The sequence below is a fragment of the Rhinopithecus roxellana genome, chromosome 8, assembly GCF_007565055.1.
Source record: "Rhinopithecus roxellana isolate Shanxi Qingling chromosome 8, ASM756505v1, whole genome shotgun sequence".
Lineage (NCBI taxonomy): Eukaryota > Metazoa > Chordata > Mammalia > Primates > Cercopithecidae > Rhinopithecus > Rhinopithecus roxellana.
In genome coordinates this window covers 90,995,001-91,022,319 of record NC_044556.1, presented here as the reverse complement: position 1 = coordinate 91,022,319, position 27,319 = coordinate 90,995,001, and the positions used below count along the sequence as shown (strand labels likewise).

General features: G+C 39.7%; 1 protein-coding gene across 5 annotated transcripts in view; it reads right to left on the bottom strand.

Moving 5' to 3' along the window:
- The window catches only part of ZNF678 (zinc finger protein 678), a 109,895-nt gene extending 83,156 nt beyond the window's left edge, over positions 1-26,739 (bottom strand). For 3 of the 5 annotated variants that reach the window (XM_030937233.1, XM_030937230.1, XM_030937232.1), the window contains exon 1: positions 26,534-26,710. Coding sequence is in view for 1 of the 5 variants with exons in the window: in XM_030937230.1 (XP_030793090.1) it covers positions 26,534-26,563 (30 nt within the window). In the remaining 4 variants the exon portion in view is untranslated. Of the gene's footprint in view, positions 1-6,921; positions 7,058-26,533 lie in introns of those variants that run through there. The other 2 variants (XR_004059031.1, XM_030937231.1) reach the window with 2 other exon arrangements.
- Between the last annotated feature and the right edge of the window lie 580 nt (positions 26,740-27,319).

The following is a 27,319-nucleotide window of genomic DNA, read 5'->3' as shown; positions in this document are numbered from 1 at the left end:
AATCAATATTGTAAAAATGGCCATACTGCCCAAAAACAATTTATAGATTCAATGCTATTTCTATTAAACTACCAATGAGATGCTTCACAGAACTAGAGAAAACTATTTCAAAATTCATACAGACCCAAAAAATAGCCTGAATAGCCAAGGCAATGCCATGCAAAAAGAATAAAGCTGGAGGCATCATGCTACCCAACTTCAAACTATACTACAGGGCCACAATAACCAAAACAGCATGGTATTGGAACAGACACATACAACAATGGAACAGAAAACTTAGAAATAAGGCTGCACACCTACAACTATACAACTACTTGATCTTCGACAAACCTGATAAAAATAAGCAATGGGTGCCACTGCACTCCAGTCTGGGCAACAGAGTGACACTACATCACAAACAACAACGACAACAATAACAACAACAACAAAAACCCCACAAGCAATGGGGAAAAGATTCCCTATTTAATAAATGTTACTGGAATAACTGGCTAGCCATTTGCAGAAGATTGAAATTGGACCCCTTCCTTACATCATACACAAAAAACTAACTTAAGATGGATAGAACACTTAAATGTAAAACCTGAAACTATAAAAACCCCAGAAGACGACAGCCTAGGCAGTATCATTCAGGACATGGAAATGGGCTAAGAGTTCATGACAAAGGCGCCAAAAGTAATTTCAACAAAAGCAAAATTGGCAAATGGGATTTAATTAAACTAAAGAGCTTCTACTACACAGAAAAGAAAAATATCAACAGAGTAACAGACAACCTACAGAATGGGGGAAAACTGTTGCAAACTATGCACCTGGAAAAGATCTAATATCCAGCATCTATAAGGAACTTAACAAATTTACGAGAAAAAAAACCCAAAACACAACTCCATTAAAAAGTAGGCAAAGGAAATGAACATTTTTCAAAAGAAAACATCCATGCAACCAAAAATCATATTTCAAAATGCTCAACATTCTCTAATGGTTTTCATTAGAGAAATGCAAATGAAAACCACAATGAGATACCATCTCACACCAGTCAGAATGGCTAGTATCAAAAAGTCAAAAAGTAACAAATGCTGGCAAGGTTGCAGAGAAAAAGACCCTTATACACTGTTGGTGGGAGTGTAAATTAGTTCAGCTATTGTGGAAGACAGTGTGGTGATTCCTCAAAGAACTAAAAACAGAAATACCATTTGACCCAGCTATCTCATTACTGGGTATATACCCGAAGGAATATAAATCATTCTATTATAAAGACAAATTCATGTGTATGTTCACTGCAGCACTATTAACAATTGCAAAGACATGGAATCAACCTAAATGCCCATCAATAATAGCCTGAATAAAGAAAGTGTGGTACATATACAACATGAAATCCTAGGCAGCCATAAAAAAGAATGAGATCATGCCCTTTGCAGGAAACTGATTGAGGTGAAGGCCATTATCCTTAGCAAAATAACACAGGAACAGAAAAACAACTACTGCATATTCTCACTTGTTAGTGGGAGCTAAATGATGAGAACACATGGACACATGGAAAGGAACAAAAGACACTGGGACTTATCTGAAGGTAGAGGTGGGAGGAGGGAGAGAATCAGAAAAAGTAACTAATGAATACTAGGCTTAATACCTGGATGATGAAATAATCTGTACAACAAGCTCCCATGACACAAGTTTACCTATGTAACAAACCTGCACATGTACCCCTGAACTTAAAAGTTAAAAATAAAAAACAAAAATAAAAAGCAGTACCGAGTGCTAACATTTGTATTAAGAATATGGTTTACTGGGAAAAAAAGAGATATTTACTAAAACTGTGGACCAATGCTAAAATAGCTGCATTTTAAGATAAACTGTTTAATTTTTTAAATTCATACTTTTATTGACAAGCACACATTATGCACGACCTGAAATCATATCATGTATAAATTAGTGTAAGCATTATGAGCTCAATCTGTCAATGGGCTTTTATTCATAAGTGTTGCTGCTCTCTTCCCAACATAATAATAGTGCTACTTTCATTATTTGAGGAAAGTACTGTTTGTACATGGAATTAAAAACAGACAGTGACACACTTGTGGGGTCCTAAGAAAAATATTGTTAAAAGGTGGCATTTTCAGCCCTGAGAATTACATTAATGCACCACCCCACTCTGTGTCTCCTTCGATGAACTTCTCTCCACTGACAATAAATATGTCTGTGAGTCGGACTGTTTCCACTCTCTGATTGCCTTCTGGTTGCCGCACCTGGGTAGTTCAGAGTCACAAGAAACCCCATGCCACGTGACAGAATACACATTGTTCCCACCTCACTACATTCTACTCTCTCCATCCAGCACTAGCTGCAGCCAGGCTGTCTCACAGTCCAGAATGCTAGCCAGCGATCAAGCTTTCTGAAGTGCCTTGGCTGGGGCCCATAGATAAGGACCACCAGGCAGTGCTCCAGAAGCCAGCAGATGCCATCAATCAGTTTCCCACCTCCCAGACACTGAGAATCTCCAGACACCAGAGATGTCCTCTGTTGCCAGAGCTGAACTCTCACATGAAGACTCCAGAAGGCCCTGCAATGTAGGCATGCTTCAGTCATTGCCTCTGTGTGGCCACAAGGACACAGGCTCTTCCCATGGCTAGTGAGTTGTCCAGCACACTTGGGGCTCTGGAAAGGCCCCTTAGCAACTATAGGCCTTAGCTGAGCTCTCCATTTACATAAGGCCAGGCAGTGCACATTATGGGAGACACCCCTGGGTACTGGGATGAGGATGGCACTTGGCATGTGAGCTAGGATTGGGTGCCCACTGCTCTATCTCAGCGAGGCAGCGGCCAGCCAGTCTCTGTCCCCTTACCGACCTCCTTTGCTACAACTGCATTTCTGGCAGGCAGTGGATCAGGGAAGCATCCGCAGTTTTGGACCATGCAGAGAATGACTACTGGCCAAGCATTCCCAATCTGACAACAGAACAGCACAGCACTGCTGAGGTGAACTTGGCAAAGAACTTTGAGACCACAAAGGCAACCAATACTTCCAAGTCATCACAACCTGCCTCTCCCGTAGATTTATTGTAGACCAGCTCAACCATCTCCATGTCAGCAAGAAATGGTCCTCACTCTAAGCCATCACTCTTGGATTTCGATCATTCGGCTGCTTTGGTATGGAACTGAAAAGCTTTAATTTCCATAAACACATAAGGTTTTGCACCACAGCTTTATTAAAACAAACATGAGCAGAGTTGTCTACATATGGAATATCTGGGATAAACTCCTACTTGAAAGTATAATCACTGTTTGTTTGTTTCTCCTTTTCTTTTTTTTTTTAAGACGGAGTCTTGCTCTGTTGCCCAGTCTGGAGTGCAGTGGCGCAATCTTGGCTCACTACAAGCTCCACCTCCCGGGTTCATGCCATTCTCCTGCCTCAGCCTGCTGAGTAGCTAGGACTACAGGTACCCGCCAACATGCCCATCTTTGTGTTTTTTTTTTTTTGTTTGTTTGTTTTTTGAGACGGAGTCTCGCTCTGTCGCCCAGGCTGGAGTGCAGTGGCCGGATCTCAGCTCACTGCAAGCTCCGCCTCCCAGGTTTATGCCATTCTCCTGCCTCGGCCTCCCAAGTAGCTGGGACTACAGGCGCCCGCCATCTTGCCCGGCTAGTTTATTTTGTAATTTTTAGTAGAGACGGGGTTTCACCATGTTAGCCAGGATGGTCTCGATCTCCTGACCTCGTGATCCGCCCGTCTCGGCCTCCCAAAGTGCTGGGATTACAGACTTGAGCCACCGCGCCTGGCCATTTTTTGTATTTTTAGTAGGGATGGGGTTTCACCCTGTTAGCCAGGATGGTCTCGATCTCCTGACCTCGTGATCCACCTGCCTAGGCCTCCCAAAGTGCTGGGATTACAGGCGTGAGCCACCGCACCCGGCTTTTTGTTTCTTTAGCCTGATAGGACAATATCAGAAATTTCCTTGGTCACAGAGGATATAAAACATAGTTTGAACAAAAGCAGCAATAAAGCTACAAACTATTATTCGGTGTATTTGCTTAAGTATAAGATAGCTGATTGGGGCTTTATCATGTAACATTAGTTTGCTTAGTTTTCATTAACTGTTGAACTTCAATTGTGAATACATATATGGCTAATTCATATTGTAAGTAAACTGCAAATTGACATAAACTGTACATAAAAAGCTGCGCATTGTCATCCAAAATAATACTTGGGTAAAACCAAGAATACAATAAACCAATGTCAAGGAACCTACCCTAAAATAAAAATACAGTTAACATGGAATTGCAAAACTAGAATGAGAGAAACATTTACCCATAAAATGTTGTTTGGAACATCGATATAACACTAGAAAAGAATTTTTCTAAATAACTACAATGTTCATCTGTGAGTGTGCATCTATGAAGACCAGGCATTCTGAATCATTGCCCTGTGGTGTATGGCAGTACAATTTTACAGAAAATGCACTACAATAATTAATAAACTTCTCTAATGAGAGAATTTTAATAAGTATTTACATTACAAATAACTATTTATATTACTAATATATTGATGCTATTATTTTACAAAACAAATAACCTGTAATAGTCTTTAAAAGGAAATAAGAGTCTCACATTTCTAAATTTAAAAAATACAAATTGTGTGAAATATGGTTAAGAGTAACTGATAAAATAAAAATTTGGGCATAAACTATATTATAGTTTGGACATATGTTGAAAAAAGTGGATGAAAATCTTAATGAGCCCTTTTGTCTGCACTAAACTTAATCTTACAGGTGAATATTATAATATATAGTGTACCTACTAGCTATCTAATTTATTTTATACACAATGTATAAATTCTACCACGTCGTTCTTAATGTTTGAACCTAAAATAACACACAAACGTACAAGAGAACAAAATAAGGCAGAAATGCATGGAGACAGTGACATTATCAAGATAATGTAATAGGAGTTCCCTACTTTTATTTTATTTTTTTAAATTTTTCTTATTATACTTTTAAGTTCTAGGGTACATGTGCACATTGTGCAGGTTTGTTACATATGTATACGGGTGCCATGTTGGTGTGATGCATGCATTAACTCGTCATTTACATTAGGTATATCTCCTAATACTATCCCTCCCCCTGCCCCCACCCCACGACAGGCCCCAGTGTGTGATGTTCCCCTTCCAGTGTCCAAGTGTTCTCATTGTTCAGTTCCCACCTGTGAGTGAGAACATGCGGTGTTTGGTTTTCTGTTCTTGCAATAGTTTGCTCACAATGATGGTTTCCAGCTGCATCCATGTCCCTACAAAGGACACAAACTCATCCGTTTTTATGGCTGTATAGTATTCCATGGTGTATATGTGCCACATTTTCTTAATCCAGTCTGTCATTGATGGATATTTGGGTTGGGTTCCAAGTCTTTGCTATTGTGAATAGTGCCACAATAAACATAAGTGTGCATGTGTCTTTATAGCAGCAAGACTTACAATCCTTTGGGTATATACCCAGTAATGGGATGGCTGGGTCAAATGGTATTTCTAGTTCTAGATCCTTGAGGAATCGCCACACTGTCTTCCACAATGGTTGAACTAGTTTACAGTTCCACCAACAGTGTAAAAGTGTTCCTATTTCTCCACATCCACTCCAGCACCTGTTGTTTCCTGACTTTTTAATGATCGCCATTCTAACTGATGTGAGATGGTATCTCATTGTGGTTTTGATTTGCATTTCTCTGATGGCTAGTGGTGATGAGCATTTTTTCATGTGTCTGTTGGCTGCATAAATGTCTTCTTTTGAGAAGTGTCTGTTCATATCCATTGCCCACTTTTTGATGAGGTAGTTTTTTTCTTGTAAATTTGTTTGAGTTCTTTGTAGGTTCTGGATATTAGCCCTTTGTCAGATGAGTAGATTGCAAAAATTTTCTCCCATTCTGTAGGTTGTCTGTTCACTCTGATGGTAGTTTCTTTTGCTGTGCAGAAGTTCTTTAATTAGATTCCATTTGTCAATTTTGGCTTTTGTTGCCATTGATTTTGGTGTTTTAGTTGTGAAGTCCTTGCCCATGCCTATGTCCTGAATGGTACTGCCTAGATTTTCTTCTAGGGTTTTTACAGTTTTAGGTCTAACACTTAAGTTTCTAATCCATCTTGAATTAATTTTTGTATAAGGTGTAAGGAAGGGATCCAGTTTCAGGTTTCTACTTATGGCTAGCCAATTTCCCCAGCACCATTTATTAAATAGGGAATCCTTTCCTCATTTCTTGTTTCTGTCAGGTTTGTCAAAGATCAGATAGTTGTAGATGTGTGGTATTATTTCTGAGTGCTCTGTTCTGTTCCATTGGTCTATCTCTATTTTGGTACCAGTACCATGCAGTTTTGGTTACTGCAGCCTAGTTTGAAGTCACCTAGCATGATGCCTCCGGCTTTGTTCTTTTGGCTTAGGATTGTCTTGGCAATGCAGGCTCTTTTTTGGTTCCACGTGAACTTTAAAGTAGTTTTTTTTCCAATTCTGTGAAGAAAGTCATTGGTAGTTTGATGGGGATGGCATTGAATCTATAAATTACCTTGGGCAGTATGGCCATTTTCATGATATTGATTCTTCCTATCCATGAGCATGGAATGTTCTTCCATTTGTTTGTGTCCTCTTTTATTTCACTGAGCAGTGGTTTGTAGTTCTCCTTGAAGAGGTCCTTGACATCCCTTGTAAGTTGGATTCCTAGGTATTTTATTCTCTTTGAAGCAATTGTGAATGGGCGTTCACTCATGATTTGGCTGTTTGTCTGTTACTGGTGTATAAGAATGCTAGTGACTTTTGCACATTGATTTTGTATCTTGAGACTTTGCTGAAGTTGCTTATCAGCTTAAGGAGATTTTGGGCTGAGACGATGGGGTTTTCTAAATATACAATCATGTCATCTGCAAACAGGGACAATTTGACTTCCTCTTTTCCTGAGTATCCTTTATTTATTTTTCTTGCCTGATTGCCCTGGCCAGAACTTCCAACACTATGTTGAACAGGAGTGGTGAGAGAGGGCATCCCTGTCTTGTACCAGTTTTCAAGGGGAATGCTGGAGTTCCCTACTTTTATATTCCCCTGCAGCAAAAACAAAAACAAACAAAAAAAACTAGTCAGCCATCCATCAACCAAAGTAACTTTATGAGAGAGCCAGGCACATGAGAGGCACAAAGTAACTTTATGAGAGAGCTCATGACACTAATCTCCTCCATTCAGGAGCCTGAGGCAGGAGGACTGCTTCAGGCCAGGAGTTCAAGAACAGCCTGGGCAATATACTGAGCTTTGGGATACAGGGCATTAGGAAACTGTGCTAAAACCCAAGATCAAGAAGAGTCACTTTGAGAAGACAGGCCCTTTGATTAATAAAGTGTCATATTATCCAAAGCAGTCTGTAAGTTAACTCAAATCCCTATCACAATTCCTGTGCCACTTTTCATAGTAATAGAAAATGCAAGCCTACAATGTACATAGAACTACAAGAAATACTGAATGGCCAAACCAATCATGAGGAATAACAAAAAAGCTGGGGAGATCATACTTGTGACCCACACAAAACAGTTCAAAAGTCACTGCTTGTAGATAACCTGGGGAAACCCTGCTAGGTACTCAGTGGGAGCTACACTCATCCATGCATCTGGTATTAGGCCCACCATACAGCAGAAACCTGCCCTAGTGCCTGCTCCACAGAAAGTCCTGAAGACAATCCAGTCTGCCCAAAAACATGACAGGACTCACAACCACATGTGCTCCTCGTAACAAGCCCACTAAAGGTAAAACCCACTCCAGACTTGGCAGCAACCTTGTAACCCAGCTACAACCCTTTTTACTGCAAGCCCAGAAAAGATCTCATCTGTCTTGAGACCCAAAAGATGAAGATCTTTACCTACTGAAAACAGTTTATAAAAATAAAAAGAGGTGTTTGCTCCTTCAAATGCACAAACACCAATGCAAGTCTATATTATGCCCATTCTAATGGTTCTGTTTGAACATAGAACTGGAAGTCCTACATAGAATAATTAAGCAAGAAAACATAGAAGATCCAAATTGAAAAGAAGAAAAAAAGTCACTGCAGATGGCATAATCTTATATATGTAAAACCACAAATAGTACACCAAGAAATAGCTTAAAATAATAAATGCACTCAGTAAAGAAGTAGAAAATATAATTAACATACAAATATCAGTTTTGTTTATATAGAGTAGCAATAAACCAGTAAAAAAAAAATCTCATTTACAATAGCAACAAAATAATAAATTTCTTAGCAACAAATTTAACCAATGTGGTGAAAGATCGTTAAACAAAAAAATAAGGTATTGATGAAAGAAATTAAAGAAGATACAAATAAATGTAAATATATGACTTGTTTATGGATTGGAAGAATAAATATCATCTAAGTGCCATATTACCTGAAGCAATCTGTAGATTAATTCAAATTCCTATCAAAATTCTTGTGCCACTTTTTAAAGTAACAGAAAATAAAGTCTATAATGTATATAAAACCTATAAGAAACATTAAATGGCCAAAGCAATCATGAGGAATAAAACCAAATCTGGGGACATTATACTTCATTATTTAAAACTACATTTCAAAGCTACAGTATAAATAATAGAATGGTATGTTTATAGGAACCAACACAAAAATCAATGGAACAGAATACAGAGCCCAGAAGTAAATCTATGCATCTAAAGGTAAATCTTTGACAAGGGCATTATGAATACACAATGCAGAAAGTACAGCATCTTCAATACTTGGTGCTGGGAAAACTGGATACTCACAAGCACAATAATAAAATTAAATCGCATTTCTTGTACCATACACAAAAATTAACTCAAAATAAAGACTTAAATTTAATACATACTGAAATGTAAAATAAAGAGATGAGAATTATTTGTCATCTATTTCTCATTAATTAATTAATTATTCTTATTTCCAAGAATCTGGCACCAATAGCAATATATAATTAGATGTTATTTTACTTTGACTAGTGATGGCTTGTAAAATAGTAACTTAAAATAGCAAACAATTATTTTAAAATATGTTTAATAGATAAAAAGACCACCTAGGGGTGCAACAAGTCATCAATATGTGAGATTCATCAGTTTACTTTCAGATTATTTTTCATATTGAGAGATGTAAACAATTTCCAAACCACTGAAAAACAAGCAGAGCCAGCAATTTTGGCAAGGCATGAATTATGGGAGGGTTAAGTGAAATAATGTACATAAATCAGTTATGTAGTGCCTGAAACATACCAAGAATTCAAAAATGCTACATGAAAAGGTGATATTTCATAGGAATTCACAGTTATCTTGTGAGGTGTAGCTATTACTGCTTCCTTGTTCTACAGGAGAGAACATGGAGGCATAAAGTGATTAAGAAAATGTTTGAAGGTCACACAGCTAGTAAGTTGCAGAAATTGTGTTCGTAACTACTGCCACATTTCCTCTCCAATGCTATGCTGAAATAGAAGTAGAAAATTCTGTAAAAACAAAACAAAACAAAAACCCACAAAATTCTGAAAAGGGGAATTAAATAGTTAGCTGTGAGTAGTTTGAGGTAAAGTTTGGAAAACAATTCTATAGTGCACAATCAATAAATTAGTTATGTCATTTAAAATATCAATGATTTTCTTAAAATAGTCACCAAAAATGGATATTTGTTGGTTAACATTTTGGTTGTTTTTATATAGAAAACTAATAAAAAGCTGGTAATAAAGTTAATAGTAGCTAAGACTACAAAAATAAGCTGTAAAAATCACAATACCGTATACAAATTTTATAAATATTTGACTTTATGCCTTACAACCTTCACTTTATACCAATTCGTTTTGAAACAATTAATTTAGAGTCTGAAACAAGTTTGAAAAATAATGAATAAAACCATGTAACACAGTAAGAGTGATATCCTAAACATAAATGATTCTTATAAATCAGTAAGAAAAAGACATCCATCCCCATGGGGAAATGTGTAAAATAATACGTAAACAGGTAATTCACAGAAAAGATAGAAACGCTCAATAAACATAAGAAAAATTGTTTAATTCCACTAATAACCAAAAGTTTTAACAGTTAACAATACGCGGTGTTGCTGATGGTGGGTGGAAATGAACACTCTACAAATATGCCTTTGGGATTGTAAAATGGTGACAGTACTGTGGTGAGCAGCTTGGCAGTATTTATTAAAACTTCAAAGCTTCATTCCCTTCTTTTTGCAAATCCATCTTAGACAGTAACTTACGCATATATGAACACAACTGTGTACAGGATATTACTGTCTGTGATGGCCCCGGTTAAATACAGCTGAAATGTTCATCAAGGAAAGAAACGTTTCCTACATCAAGATACACCCGTACTTAGTAATATCAGACAATGGTTAGAAAGAGTGATGCAGATTCACATAGACTGAAGTGGAAAGAATTTAAGACACATTGTTAAGTAAAAGACCACAAAGTATAAAGCAATATGTGTAGTATAGTAATATTATATAGGGGGAAAACTCACAAAGCAAAATTTCTGAATGTGAAGGAGGATACACCTCAAATCTATAAAAGTTCTGACATTGAAAAGGAGAGTAATGGGGTTGGAAATATGTTGATGAAGACTCTTGGTTTATATACATTATTTGTGTTTTCATATATCAAGAAATTACTTGAGCAGTTTTGGTTTTTAAAAATAAAAATGTCATGGCCAGGCGCAGTGGCTCACACCTGTAATCCCAGCACTCCGGGAAGCCAAGGCGGGTGGATTACTTGAGGTCAGGAGTTGAAGACCAGCCTTGCCAACATGGTGAAACGCCATCTCTACTAAAAATACAAAAATTAGCCAGGTGTGGTGGCACATACCTGTAATTGCAGCCACTTGAGAATCAGAGGCAGGAGAATCATTGAGCCTGGGAAGTGGAGGCTGCAGTGAGCCGAGATTGTGCCACTGCACTCCAGCCTGGGCGACAGAGTGAGTGAGACTCCATCTCAAAAATAAATAAATAAATAAATAAACAAATAAATAAATAAATAAATTTAATACATAAATCCTTAAAAAAATCATTTAAAAAGCATATGAAAAGCCTCCATGATACTGACTTGGCAATGATTTTTCAAATATGATATCAAAAGTATGGCAACAAAACCAAACATAAAGTTGTACTGTACCAAACTAAACATATTCTGCACAGCAAAAAATAAGAACCTTTAAGATAGGATATTTGCAAACCATGTATGATGAGAGGTTAGTATTCAAAATATAGCAGAAACTCACACAAATCATAAGTGAAACAGTAACAATAATACCCAAATTATTATTTGGGTACCAATAATAATCCCCAAAAGACTGAAGTTTTTTTCTTTTTTTTTTTGAAATGGAGTCTCACTCTGTCACCCAGGCTGGAGTGCCATGGCACAGTCTCAGCTCACTGCAACCTCTGCCTCTTGGGTTCAAGCAATTCTCCTGCCTCAGTCTCCTCAGCTGGGATTACAGGCACGTGCCACCACGCCCGGCTAAAGACTGAATATTTTTTAAACAAACATATTAAAATGGCCAACAGGTGTGTAGAAAGATGCTAAACATTACCATTTGTCAGAAAACTGCAAATCAAAATCATAATGCGATAGCATTTTACAGCAGTTAGAATGGCTAATAAAAAGAAGAAATACAACAAGTGTTAACAAGGATGTGACAAAATATTTCTGTACACTCTTAATGAGTTGGAAACTGGAAGAGTCATTATGAAAACTAGCATGGAGATTATTTTTAAAAACTAGAACTATCTTACAATCCAGCAATTCCACTTCTGTATATAAACAAAATAAAATCAGTATCGCAAAGAAATATCTGCAACCCTGTATTCAATGCAGCATTGACAACTGTCAAGGATTTTTTTTTAAAAAAATGAAGTATCTGCAGATGTTGAATGGATAAAAAAAATGTGGTATAGACAACCAAATATTATTCTCCCATAAAAAAGAATGAAATTCTACTATTTCAACACAAAAGGACCTGAAGACATTATGCTAAGCAAAATAAGCCAGGCACAGAAAGACAAACACTGTATGTTCTCACTTAAATGGAGAATCTAAAAAGGTTGAACTCAAAAAGCAGAGAGTTACAATGGTAATGAGCAGCTCTAGAGGTAGAAAAAATGATAAGATGCTCAAAGAGTACAAACTTTCAGTTATAAGATAAATAAGTTTTGGGGATCTAATGTATAGCTTTAAAATGTAGTTAATGACAGCGTTTTGTATGGTTAAAATTTGCTACAACAGTAGGAGACCTCAAGTGCTGTCACTACAAAAAAAACATAACCATGTTAAGTGACATAATTTTCATCAACTTAATTGTATTAAACATTTCACAATATATATAACTATCAAATTATTACAATATACACAATACATAATCATGCAATTTTTATTGATCAAAAAATTAATGTTATGCATATATACACATGTGTGTATATGCACAAATATAAAACATACACATACATATCAATGACATGTTACGTATACACGTGTGTATGCATATAAAAACACATACAGTGACATAATCCTAGTAAGCTTCAAACTAAACAAGAAAAATTATAAAATAATAACTATTTAAAAATCAGGAAACAAATGGGAATTTAACACATGCTCAGCAATGTTCTAAGTTCCTCAATGGCACAGTACATTTTTTAAATGTAGAAAGTAGATACATTAAACCATATTACAGTTTAGGAATTAGAGCACACAGCGTTTACAAGATATGCCTCAGCACATACTAAAAAACTTAAAATTTTGCAGTAAGATAACATTAGATTTTATTATATGGGGCAGATGCTTAGTGTTCTGATAAAATTATTGAGTATAAATTTCTGTAGAATCACATTTGAAGCCTTCATAGGATATGAAATTATAAAGCAGAAAACATACAACATCTGGGTGTGGTGTTTCTGGGATTTCTAAACCAAATCCCAGTATCTCCACTACTCTTACACATTTTAGACAAGATTCAAAATGGAAATTAGAAAATGTTTAACACAGAGCTCCTTAAAAATCACAGATAGGCCCATGTCCTGAAAAGCAGTAAAAGAGCAAGCAGCCACGTCCTCCAGTCCCTTGTAAGCCACAAAAAGGACTTTTTCTTTGTAAGCTAGAAGAAGGATTGTGGAAGAGGAAGTCCAGTCCTTAGAGAATTGAAGAGCATGGGACAGAAGATGTCTGTCTCTATATGAGAGCAAGAGAAAAAAACCAGGGCTTCTTAGAAACTATTTCCACTGGAGCGTAGCTTCACAAGCCACATTTTAAGATCTGACTTTCTCCTTGACCTTTGGACATCTCATCTATGTCATCTACTTTATTCACTCCCACCTACTTGGATGTTTGGCTACTGTCTCCAGTCTCCTCACACTCCGGGGCTTTTTTTTCTCCATATAGGTGATCAGGTTTGGCTTAGAGAACAGCCAAGGACTCTTTCATCAGAAATAGTAGTATGACTTCTGCTGGGATTTTCCAATTACTAACTTAGTACTGTGCTCAGTGGAAAAAAACAGAACATTATAAAAGAGTCTAAAAATTTAAAATGAAATACTGTTTCCTCACAGAAACTTTATGATATTTAAAAACTTTTCTAATTTGTGGGTCCTTAGCTCCACTACCCAGTGCTGCTGAATCAAAACTTGGTGGTGGTTGGCTGGGCATGGTGGCTCACACCTCTAATCCCAGCACTTTGAGAGGCCAAGGCAGCAAATCACGTAAGCCCAGGGGTTTGAGAGCAGCCTGGGCAACATGGAGAGACCCAGTCGCCTAAGGAAAAAAACAGGTGGTGGTAATGGGAGGTGGTAATGTGATTATAAGATGTGGGAAACAATATTTTATGCCTCTAAATTTCTGGAATTACCACTAATCTAAAATAAAGGACAGATCAGCTGAAGAAAGAAAAAGGTTAATGTTAAGATGAAGTATCTTCGAGATTTTATTTTCTATACCAACAAATCCCTAAGTTTTTCTTGAAAACGGTGATCTGAAATTTATTCATGCAAAGCAGAGACTCCCTAAAACATATACGAAAGCAAAAAAAAAAAAGGCCAGGCATGGTGGCTCATGCCTGTAATCCCAGCACTTTGGGAGGCTGAGGTAGGCAGATCGCAAGGTCAAGAGATCGAGACTGTCCTGGCCAACATGGTGAAACCTTGTCTCTGCTAAAAATACAAAAAAATTAGCTGGGTGTGGTGGCGCTTGCCTATAGTCCCAGCTACTCGAGAAGCTGAGGCAGGAGGATCACTTGAACCTGGGAGGTGGAGGTTGCAGTGAGCCGAGATCATGCCACTGTGCTTCAGCCTGGCCACAGAGCAAGATTTGGTCTCAAAAAACAAAAGAAAAAAAAAAAAGAAACTCACAGGGTATATTAGAAATTGTGTATTGAAGTTATCCTCACCAAGACAGGCCAGGTACCAGCCTGTAGATGTTTGAAAACTACAGAATAGAAATGTTCTATTAGAACATAGAATAGAAAACCATTTCTATAGTTTTCTAACATCACAAATTCTGCTGAGCATACTCAAGCAATTTCCACTTCTCCAGAGAGAATTCTATGATTGAATCCCTGAATGTCAAGAGTCTCTGAAAAATAAAATAAAATAAAATAGAATAAAATAAAATTAAACCAAAAAACACTACACACTTACTAAGTGGCCATGGGCATAATTCTTAATTTGGTTTAAGGTAAAATGAGAGTAAAGAGAACCAGTTCTGACTGAGTCACTGGAATTATCCAATAAGATAATTTTTTAACTCAGAAATATTTTCAAAGGTTTTCACTAACTTTGAGGGAAAAATGCATAAGATCCATAATCCAGTATATATACAATACCTTTCTAGATGACAAAATACAAAATTATGGGTACCCACACAGGCATTGCACAATTTTGAGTACTATATTTACACTGTACGGACTAACTTGTGTATATTTCTCAAATGGAAAAGTTGTGGTGAGTTAGAAGATACTTCTCACATTTTAATGTGTACAACAGATAACTGGAAACTTCAGATTTTGATTCAGGAGATCTGGGGTGAAGCCTGAGTTTCTGAATTTCTAAGAAGCTCACCAATGAGGCCAGTAATTCTAGCCCAATGAGAATATTCTGTCAAACATCCAGTAAGTGGCAGAGCCTGGGTTCATCCCAGTTTTTCTGACCAGTAAACAAGGATGAGAGCCTTCATTTTCCAAAGTAAGGTACATGCAAAGAGAATAAAAAGAAGAGATCTGAGCTTGCTTACAGAATAAATGTGATGGTTTAAACAAATTAGCCAGTAAATTTACAACAGGTACTTAGTAATGCAGAGAAAAATAATTAACTCTATAGTAGAAAAATCTGTCAGAGAACTCTTTAACCAACTGAGTGAAATTAACATCAACTGTAATAGGACAAATTTTTATCATGTGCCATTGCACACAGAAGAACAAAATATCACTGTTGTAATACACGTAGTCAAAAAAATAAATAATTTAAAATATTTTTCTTTTATTTATTTATTTTTGAGATGGAGTCTCATTCTGTCACCCAGGGTGGAGTGTGGTGGTGCAATCTCAGCTCACTGCAACCTCCACCTCCAAGGTTGAAGCGATTCTGCCTCAGCCTCCTGAAGAGCTGCGATTACAGGCGTGCGCCACCACACCCAGCTCGTTTTTTTTAGTGGAGATGGGGTTTCACAATGTTGGCCAGGCTGGCCTTGAACTCCTGACCTCAAGTGAACCACCTGCCTCGGCCTCCCAAACTGCTAGGATTACAGGCATGAGCTACCATGCCCAGCCAAAAAATAAATAACTTATAAAAATAAATAAATAAATAAATAAATAAATAAATAAATAAAATAAAATAAATAAATCTGAATCTAATCATGAAAAAACATCAGTTTGAGTCTCCAGATATCCTCTCTTTTCTTTTACACCAAGTACCAGGGTACTAAAACAATTTCCACCTGGGTACCAACCAACCAGACTGAGGAGAGAAACAAGTACTAGATAACTCATTCCTCTTACTCTGAGAGGGAAGCAAAATTAGACCCTCTTATCAGCCTGACCACAGTTTGCATAGAACATTTCCAAACTTCTGAGAGACTCCCAGGTGCTGGTGAGAGAGTTCTGGTGTCCCTGGATTGATGCCCTCATTGTGATTCAGTAAATTCACACTCAGGTTGATTCTGAATAGCAAATAAAACTGCCCTAGTGGAGCTGCGGAACCTGAATCCAGGTGTGACAGCACCTGTTCTGATGAGCTAACTCTTGGTTAAGAGGAAAGACAAAAATTATCTACTCCAGTATCACAGTTTAAAGGTAACTGTAGTTATAGTCATGGCTTTCGCTATTATGTGCTGCTAACCTCCCACTGCTCATGTGCTGGTTTACACTTAAAAACTTTGCCATGAGGTTCTGTTTAAACCAGGAGCCTCTCACACAAATGTAGCAGATCATGGGACAAGAGCTGAAATACTCAAAAAATCCCTCTAAAAGAAGGACTTTAAGATGTCTATGTTGATGTCTCAGAATGCAGAACATGTCTCCCACGGGTTTTCTGTTCATCTTCAATCCATAGTCTTGTCCTGTCTTGTAAATCCCAGGCAGAAGTTAGATCTCCTGTGCAGATTCTAAGTGGGATCAACCTAGCTCAGCAATCTTGGATGTTACCGCAAGCGGAGTTAAAACCAGAGGAGAGATATCCTGATGGAGACTGCTCTAACACATTCCATAAAATGTTGACCTTTAGAAAAAAAGCTGAGATGAAAATGATATAATTAAGAGTATTATGGGGCGTCAAGCTTGTGGACTGCTATCTGGGAGTATAGTTTTAAGTTGACCTGAATATACACTTTCATTAGCAGTACTTCCAAGTGGATTTTCAAAGGCAAAAAAAAGGGGATGGGGGAGCGGGACAAAAGACTGAACTGATACAAAGTTGTTTGTCTGAAATTCTCATTGGTTTACAGAAATAACATTAGTGATTGGTGAGTGACCATATAATACAGAGTGTGGGTTATAGTGTCTGGTGTGGCATTATTATGTTAATTTACAGCTACCTGTAACAATAGCAAGCACTTTCAAGGAAAAAATACATTAAAAATGAGGAGTAGGTCATGTTTATGGTCTTATTATAACATCTCTCTGGGCCTGATAAGTAAAACAGCTCAGATTCTTCTGATAAAATTACTTTCTTTTCTCAAATCCTATGACCTAGATTTAGAATTTGGAGCTGCAGATTTAGGTCTTGGATGGGTCAGAAAGCAGCAAGTGCCCTCTATACATTTGTGGGCCTTTGGGCAAGAGAAAAAGGAGGAGTTTGAGGTCTCAAGTCATGTAATTAATACACACGTGTGACCCTGTTTGGGTCTCTGGGTACCAGAGTCTTTTAGTTTCAGGTCTGAAGAAGCCAGGGCATTGAAACACGTTGAATGGTTGATTGCTGCCCTGTGGAGTAGTTTTGGTAGAAGTCTGCTTGAACTTCTCTAGAAGAGACTGTAAATCCTAAACAGGCAGAGACTACACTGCCTGTAGATTTTAGGGGCAGCATGCACTTTGCTGCACAAGTATGAGTTGTGACTAGAAGCCCAAGATGGAAAGCCTCTCTGGAGTGAAGCCTGGCAGGCACCTCATAAGTTTATACTATGTCTGGTAATTCTGGACAATGTTTGGGGAATATAACTAAAAGTAAAATCATCTCCAATCCCAGAAAAACTCTCTACAATGGTAGAACAACAACAACAACAACAACAACAAAACTGGTTTAAATTACACAACTCAACCAGAATGTGACGTGCATTACAGATAATCTGCTAAGAGATTAAAAAGACAGAATGTAAGTCACCTTAATTAGTCCTCAAGTAGCAGACCTGACTGCACCATTTGTCATATATAGTTCATCCTAAATTCACCTGATAATTGGGGGAAGGGAGAGTCATTTGTGTTAGCTAATTTGCTATATTCCAATGAAAAACAAATTACCTTATCTGCAAGGCATGAGGTAGTTTTGCAACTTAGAGCCAGGTGCCCGCTCAAAGTAGGCTTCTACTCTCCTACAGCAACAGTAATGAAAGAATCTATCTTCTTGACTATTTACATTTCAAAGAAATCATTTGTGACGCTCTGAGCACCCATCTTCTGCTGGCCTGTATCCACTTCCAACTCTGGCCCTCTGCCACCAAGCCACAGCTTACCACCCAGAGCTTACAGCCCACGCAAATGCTGACTGCTGTAGTTGTGCTCCCACACCCTGTGTCAGTGCAGGGGCCCCAAGGCTGGAGGAGAGCCTGCAGGACTCCTGGGTAGAATTGCACTTTAGCAATAATGGAAATGGAAAGAGTGTTGCAACCTCAGATTCCATGTATAATGGCAACAGGGAAAAAAAATACTGCTAGATGCCCAGCATGAGTCTGAATAAAATAGCTCCACGAGCTGTCATTATGACCCCCACCTTGCTTACAGACACTGCAAGATACTAATAAAGCTTCTGAAACAGATACCCAAGGCACTGGAGAGAAAAACAGCTCTCAATCAGAGAAAGGCTATATTGAGAGAAGAAAAGAAGTTGAAAACATCTTAAAGAAAAGCTTAGATTAAATATGGGGTTGGTAAATTCAACCAGGAAAATCTACCCTTCCAGGAGTTTCTCCTTAAACACCCAAAGCACACAGCCACTGTTAGCATAAAAAACATGAGCATTATGAACATTATGAGGAACAGGAGCATAGTCTCAAGCAGAATTTCTAAAGGTTTTTTCTGCCAGTTCTGCTGCTTTCTCATCTGCAGGCCATTAGATTAGAGGTCCATATTGGAAGGCGCCTGACAACTTCCACTAGCACCTTTTGATGAAGAATTGGAATACAATTTTATTAATATAGTGGGATTTATCTGAGCTTGTGACACAGCTAACTGAAGAGCTACTGTGATCCTTGGGTGGCTACATCACTTATGTTTATTTGGGCTACAAATGCTACATCCTTAATTTAGTAAAATAAAACACTAGACAATAAAATCATGCTGACCTATAATTATACCTACACAATCAATTAATAATCATGTCAGACTGATTAGTATCTACTGAAACAATTTGGTAGTGAATTTTCTTTATATAGTAGGTATAAATATCTAGCTAAAAATTTTTTCATATACTAGTCATGATGTATACAGTAGTTTTGAGATTATTAATATGACCTTAATTCACTGAAATATAAAACACTTTATATTTCAAAAGAATAAATAGCACTGATGTTAAAAATCACTACTTTAAGGGGTTTGTTCAAAATAAATATTGCAGCCTCTTAAACAAGGCAGCATGAGAAATAAATAATATTGTGGCCTTATTTATACACTATTGTTGAAAACACTGTTTAATTTAAATGAATGCAAGTCATCTACTAAAGACTACACATAACCATGCTAACTTGTCCTAAGTAATAAAAAGAAATCAGGTATAGCTAGAAACTCTGCTGTACAGGTCATACATTAAACTGTTCTTGCTTCTGCACTGTAAGTACTTCAGACTCCAAATGTCAGATAATCACCTTGGATGATCAGTTTTTTGTCAAAGGCCAGCTACTTAATATCTTTTACCCTTTACCATTCTGGCTGCTGAATTTAATTCTACTCTTTGGGCTCAACTTTTGCATGCTCTTAAAATCAACTTTAAAAGACTAAACATTTTAAAAACAATAAATTTCTGCCAAATCAAAAAACAATGCAACAGAATCCAGGTCTTGGATAAAGACAACCATGAGTTGAAAAGAATGATTCAAATTTATTTAGCTGGTAAAATAATTTGCATATATTTCAAGAAGCAGAAGAAAAAATACAAGTTTTCCAGGTCAGGCATGGGGGTTCACACCTATAATCTTAGCACCTTGGCAGGCTGAGGTAGAAAGCACCCTTGAGGCCAGGAGTCCAAGATCAGCCTGGACAACATACTGAGACCCTGTCTCTACAGAAACATTACAAATTAGCCAGGCATGTTAGTATATGCCTATAGTCCTAGTTATTCTGGAGGGTGAGGCAGGAAATCCTTGAGCCCAAGACTTCCAGGTTGCAGTTAGCCATGACTGCATTCCAGCCTAAGTGAAAAAGCAATATCTTGTCTCAAAATAAATAAACAAAAGAATAATAAGACTTTTCTAAATTAAATACTTTAAGAAAATGGAGGCCTGGTGCGGTGGCTCACGCCTGTAATCCCAGCACTTTAGGAAGCCAAGGCGGGAGGATCACAAGGTCAGGAGATCGAGACCATCCTGGCTAACATGGTGAAACCCCACCTCTACTAAAAACACAAAAAATTAGCCAGGCATGGTGGCGGGCGCCTGTAGTCCCAGCTACTTGCGAGGCTGAGGCAGGAGAATGGCACCAACCTGGGAGGCGGAGCTTGCAGTGAGCCCGGATCGCGCCACTGTATTCCAGCCTGGAAGACAGCAAGACTCCGTCTAAAAACAAACAAACAAACAACACAAAAAGAAAAGGGAGAAGAGCAAAATTTCTTCCCTCATTCTCAAGTGGAAAAATTAAGTTTCTTCCTTATAATTTGTATTTGCTCCTACAACAGACAGGTCTTGAACTCCTGGACATTGGAATTCCAGTGGGCACTGGATTAGAAACATGAAAGAGAGTTTGTGGGGAAGAAAGCAAAAAAAGAGAAAGGTGCTCTCAAGGATCCACAGGTGGGGGACAGTGAAGGATTGAAGGAATAATTGGTTTATGCTCAGATACTGTTCCATGTGGGGCTATGCCCTGACTCATTTCTGTGCTGGAAAATGACCTTATAATCAGCTAGTCCAGAAGCCCAGATTGATGAAGTGAGCAGGTTGTGGCTACAGAAACAGTATCTGAGGCAGGGGATATGCCAAGAGTTCTGAAGACACATGTGTGATTTTTGGTTGGAGACTCTAGAAGCAAAGGTGTTGTACGTGAAATTCCTGAGAGTGAAGCCTTGTTCTAGAAGAGGCATGGCCACATCGATAGTGGCTATGTTCTTGAGTCGGTGGGCACCATGTGAAAGCAGCTGTGGGGAGAGGGGGTCTGTTTTCAGAACTCCTTCCCTCTAACTCCTCAGTCCTCTCTCATCTTGGGAGGACACCTGGAATCACAGGACAGTGCAGTGTAACAGCCTGTATGCAGAACAGAACCTCCCTTCACTAAGAAAGGGCATCTGCCTCCAGCTGCTGCTCCTGCACTTTTGACAAAATTTCTGACACCAGATGTGTGCAGTTTCCTGAACACCAACCAATTCTCCAACACCACTGGTTGCTCAACAATTCAATTCTAACACCACTCAGTTTGCACAGACCTTGCAAGGCCAGGGCTCAGTCCCACATCACTGCCCCCACTACAGAGGCCAGTCACATGCACCAGGGACCCATCTATACTTATTGAGTGATTGCCTGTAAGTCTGGGACTCCCATAACCCCATACTCAAGTTCAATAATTTGACAGAACTCCTCACAGAACTCAGCAAAACATGTAGTACCAGTTTGTTATAAAAAGTACATCTCAAAACAGCCAAATGGAAGAGCTATATACAGTAAAGTGGCAGGAGAAGATTGGGTGGGTAGGCATTCCTGGTAAATAGATGTGACTGAGGAAATTCCTCATCCTTCATGTTCTCAAAGAACAGCTGAATGAAAAGAAACACTCCTCTAATTTTGACTTATGATGCTCCCTTTTTTTTTTTAACCTATTACAAAGCCAGACACAGACTGCAAATTCCCATTTTTGTCTCATAAACAATCACCTGAACAATTCTCTTCAGCGGTAAAAAAAACCCAAAAACCAAAAAACAAAAAAAACCTTGTTCACCAACCACTGCTTAACCCATTTATGCTGGAGGTGGCAATTTTTTTTGTGGGAAAAATCAGACCATGGTGATGACCCTGAGCAGTAGGGTCATCTAGTAGTAGAAAGTATAAATAACTCCCACGAGCTTAGTGCTCCAATAATGAACACTAGGCATAAATGGGTTAGCTTCTCTCTTTCTAGCAGGCCCCAGAACTTTGATGCATACTCAGCCTGAGCCAGCAAATAACCCCTCTTTATGCCCCTCCTAAACACACGCTGACCTCAGGGTGAAACATTCTCTGATCTAGGATCTAATTTTGGCAACTTTCATCCTGTCCTCCCGCTTCCACATTCTTTCTAGTCTTGTGTGTTCCCCCTTCAAATAAAGCCCTTTTCTGCCTAACATTTCAGATGATTGCAGATATAGTTGGTATTTTTCCCCTGTTGCAATACTCCTTTAAAATTAAGTAACTTTTTATGTAAATCTAAATTAGCTTTATTTGACAAAGTCTAGAAACAGCCCAGGACGACGAAATTTTATCCTCAGAAAGAGCTTCTGAACCTGTCTTCCAACCCAACCTCATTTGCATCTGCCCATGGATCTCCCACTTTCCAGGGCTCTGTAGCTTCTCTCAATGTAAAGGGCTCTTCCATGCTTGTGTGAGCAGGCTGGGACACCTGCAAGGGAGGCTCCTCAGGAAGAACTAATTGGGCCTTCAATGACCTTCTTTTGCAGGTTCAAGATTGGCCTTAACTTAGAGTCACTGGGCTCAGACTTCTACTTTCCAGTCAGGGCTATTCATTTAGTTTTAAACAAGAAAATGCCTAGTGTTTGAAGAATTCAGCAAAATCAGCCAAAGACAGTGTTTATAAAAGGGAATAAAATTGTAAGACACACTTTACATTTCAAAAGGAAAGGCAAAAGTGTCTATTCCTTTCAGATACAAAAATGTCAACTAAATATTTCTATAACAGATCATTTAGGAAACACTTACTAAATGTGAGCCCTTCTAAGGGGAGCCATGTCCCATCTCCTAAAACTTAGCATTGAATTTGGATGTCCAGATAATTGAATACAGAACATTTAATGTCAAAAATTATCCACCCTGTAAAAAAGAGGAACTGATGTTTCATGAATCTATATAATTTACCAATTAATCTACCATACTGTCTTGTGAAAGTGAATTTCCTATAGGCATAATGAAAAAGAGATGTTTCCTATTTTTTCCCCTGGTAGAATTCCCAAACTTAAGCCCTGAGATTCTGTTTGAAATCACCCTTAGGCCGGGCGTGGTGGCTCAAGCCTGTAATCCCAGCACTTTGGGAGGCCAAGACGGGCGGATCACGAGGTCAGGAGATCGAGACCATCCTGGCTAACACGGTGAAACCCCGTCTCTACTAAAAAATACAAAAAACTAGCCGGGCGAGGTGGCGGGCAGCCTGTAGTCCCAGCTACTCAGGAGGCTGAGGCAGGAGAATGGCGTAAACCCGGGAGGCAGAGCTTGCAGTGAGCTGAGATCCAGCCACTGCACTCCAGCCCGGGCGACAGAGCAAGACTCCGTCTCAAAAAAAAAAAAAAAAAAAAAAAAAGAAATCACCCTTAAAATAGAATAGAACTGAGAAACTACTACACTCACTCTGATGAAGAAAAAGATAAATGAGTTTTTTTAACAAATGAAATACATGACTACATATTTTTTCCTAGAATTCACCACTTTCATGTCCTTTGTAAATATTTTCTAACCTTTCAAGCTCTACTGATAAAGGGATTATATATACTTAATAAAAAACTGATGATGAAATAAGTGAACAGATCTTTTTAAGGTGACAAACTCAGGGAGTAACAGTGCTACCTGGAACACAGACACATCCGACTCAAGCGCCAGGTCAGGCTATCCTATAACCTGGGACATTCTCCCACCCCCATTCTGCTCACTGAAGTGGTCACTGACCACCCTGTCTGGAGACATTGCACTGTGCCTCACTGTGTGCTCCAGGGATGTTTTGCTTTGCATGTTCTCACATCAGCTCACTGGAGTAGGTTTTGCTTGTCCTTTGGACTAGTTTTTCTCCCTTCACAAGTCTGAGAATACAGAGGGCGGGAATTATTTCTGTCTTTTCCCAACTCCACTGACGTGTCTCCAGACAATGAAATTGGGGGTTGGGAGAGAATGTCTAAGAGGTTAGCTTTTTAGATGAAGGGTGCACCAGAAGACTTCTCTCAGCCCCAGGACATCCAGCAGCTCCACTGAGCGGTTCCATCCCCACGCCACAGGCTGTCCTCTGGGAAGAAAAAAAACCCAGCAACTAAAATTCACTAGATACTCCAAGAGACATAGCCACTGTGGGCATCTTGGGTCAATTCTGAAACTCAGGACTATTCTGAAACTCAGGACTAGGATAAGAGTGGCTGACGGGCCAGGCGCGGTGGCTTACACCTGTAATCCCAGCACTTCAGGAGGCCAAGGCGGGCGGATCACGAGGTCAGGAGATCAAGACCATCCTGGCTAACACGGTGAAACCCTGTCTCTACTAAAAATACAAAAAATTAGCTGGGCAGGGTGGTGGGCGTCTATAGTCCCAGCTACTCGGGAGGCTGAGGCAGGAGAATGGCGTGAACACGGGAGGCTGAGCTTGAAGTGAGTCGAGAATGCACCACTGCACTCCAGCCTGGGCGACAGAGAGAGACTCTGTCTCAAAATAAATAAATAAATATAAATAAAAAAGAGTGGCTGAGGATACAACAAGCTGTAAAGTTTCCAAAGTGGAACCTCAACTCAAAGATATTGTACAAGGCATCTGTGCCTAGGAAAGATAAAAGCAGAGTGCCACAAATATTTCTTCACAATAGAGTGCCAGGGGGTTCTCTGCTTTTACAAACAGAAAACAAATCTTTAAAGAGCACTACAAGCATGGGTAACTAGTGAAACCTAATCTCTACAAAAAAATAAAATAAAAAGAATTAGCCGGGCATGGTAGCACACACATTTAATCCTAGCCACTCAGGAGGCTGAAGCAGAAAAATCACCTGAGCCCAGGAGTTGGAGGCTGCAGTAAGCTATGACAATGTCACTGCATTCCAGCAGCCTGGATGACAGAGCAAGATCCTCTTAAAAACAACAACAAGCCAGGCGTGGTGGCTCATGCCTGTAATCCCAGCACTTTGGGAGGGCAAGGTGGGCAGATCATGAGGTCAAGAGATCGAGACAATCCTGGCCAACATGGTGAAACCCCATCTCTACTAAAAATACAAAAATTAGCCAAGTGTGGTGGCGCACACCTGTAGTCCCAGCTACTCAGCAGGCTGAGGCAGGAGAATCGCTTGAACCCAGGAGGCGGAGGTTGCAATGAGCCGAGATCATGCCACTGCACTCCAGCCTGTCAACAAAGCGAGACTCCAACTCAACAACAACAACAACAAAAAAAGCTGGGCGGGGAAAAAAACAACAGGCCAAGCGCAGTGGCTCAGGCATGTAATCCCAGCACTTTGGGAGGTCAAGGCGGGGGGATCACAAGGTCAGGAGTTGGAGACCTGCCTGACCAACACGATGAAACTAAAACACAAAATACTAAAAATACAAAAATTAGCCGAGGGTGGTGGCGCGCGTTTGTAATCCCAGCTACTCAGGAGGCTGAGGCAGGAGAATCGCCTGAACCCGGGAAGCAGAGGTTGCAGTGAGCCAAGATCGCACCACTGCACTCCAGCCTGGGCTACAGAGCGAGACTCCTTCTTAAAGATAAAACAAAAACAAAACAACAGCAACAACAACAAAGAGTTCCCTCCAATGTTCTGTGAAAAAATGATTAATTAAAATACTGTGCCTGGAGTATGCAATAAAAGACAAATAGCTGACAATGTTGTGAATTGAAGAGGTGACGGTGGTTTTTGTGAATTTTGGAAAGAAACTGAAAATTTAGTATTTTATTGCAGGCCAGAGTTAGGCTGGGGGAACAGGGGAGGGGATTTGAGACCCTGCTTTCCATGTATTTGGAAAATGCAGGGGAAAACCAGTCTCTTGTGCAGTGTTAAAATAATTAGCAGGCAATTAGACAGATGTGGCTCTAGTGTCTTGCGTTTCGACATGAAAAATACTAGTAGCTCAAATGCACTTCTTGTTAATGACTACCTTAAGTGGAAACAAAATCCAGGTTCAATCAATCACAAAACTCCAATTAATCTCTAATTAAATAACCAGGAAATTTCCACCTGTACAGTCCAAATAAAGTGACTGTAACTGTCGCCAGTCAATTATTAAATTTGGCTTGCTTCCTCATGCACCTTACAAAAGCCTTTCCTTAAAGCACCTCCTCCATAAACCCACAAGCCACACACCATAGCTGGGTGCTCTCCCATTCCTGAAACTCCCTTTGCTCAAACAAACTCTTCAAAGCTTTAAGAGTGACTCCCTTTATTTTTCACAGGAAAAAGGATGGACTGCACAGCTAAGATTAGCCCTATGGAACAGCTCTTCCCACGCATGTTTGGCACACCGAGTTGGGGTTCTCCCCGATGACCCTCCCCTCCGGACGAAGCACACAGTTTGGGGGACTGGCGGGGTTGCAGCTTCATAGCTGCCCAGAGAGGCCGGGGCGGAGGCCCGAGGGGAAGCCGCGGCACAGCGATGGGAGGAGAATCACGCGGCAGCCCGGCCCCGCCCCTACCCAGAAGTGACAGATCCCACAGGCGCCAGCCGAGACTCCGGGCCGCGGACTCCGGAGCTGACGCGGAGAGGCCGGGCCGCCATCTTGGAATACCCTCCAGGGAACTCTCACCGTTTTCCGGCTTTCGGTGTGTCCTGGCATCTTAGCTACGTAACTCCCAGCACCTGCAGGTCACAGAGAAACCAGACACTGCAGCAGCAGAGTCACCAAGGCCTTCCGCAGCTGAGGATAAATAGGGGAGAAAACGCGACAGAAGCTACACCTGGAGCGCAAGACAAAGGCCCCGCCAGATCCCGGAAACCGCCTCTGCCTCTCAAGCTGCGCTCCTGATTGGACAATTCCCACGTCAATGTCCCTGATTGGACAGGGCTCCAGGACCCTCCTCCTTTGGTTATGAGTGACAGGAGATGAGGTCAGCAAAGGAGTTGAATGAGACTTAATAAAATGGGCAATTTTTTTTTGTATCTTTCTAAAATTGTTCCATGTCTTTACATGCATACCATCTTTAATAAAGGGCGCACTCTTAAGCCAATCTGCAATCTTTGTTCCTGAGTGTCTAAACAGCGTCATCATCATCTTCTGTTGGAGAGAAACCTGAAGATGAGTTTTCCTCCCAAAGCACAGACCAGTCAGAAGCCGAGGCGTGCTTGGGAATGCTGGCGGATGGAAAGGGGAGGCTGCCTGTGCATTCCGGTGCGCCTGTGGGACTGTCCTCGCAAGCAGGACCCAGCTGTAGAACAACTAGGAAATGCATGTGTTTCTGACCAAAGGGGACCTGCTGTCCACCCGCCTCCTCTGCTGGGCAGTGCAGCTAATGGTTGGGGTATTTACATCCAGGCAGGTGTCCCAGGCCAGTCCCCTGTCAACCTATCATAATAAAAAAGTCAGAATCTATTT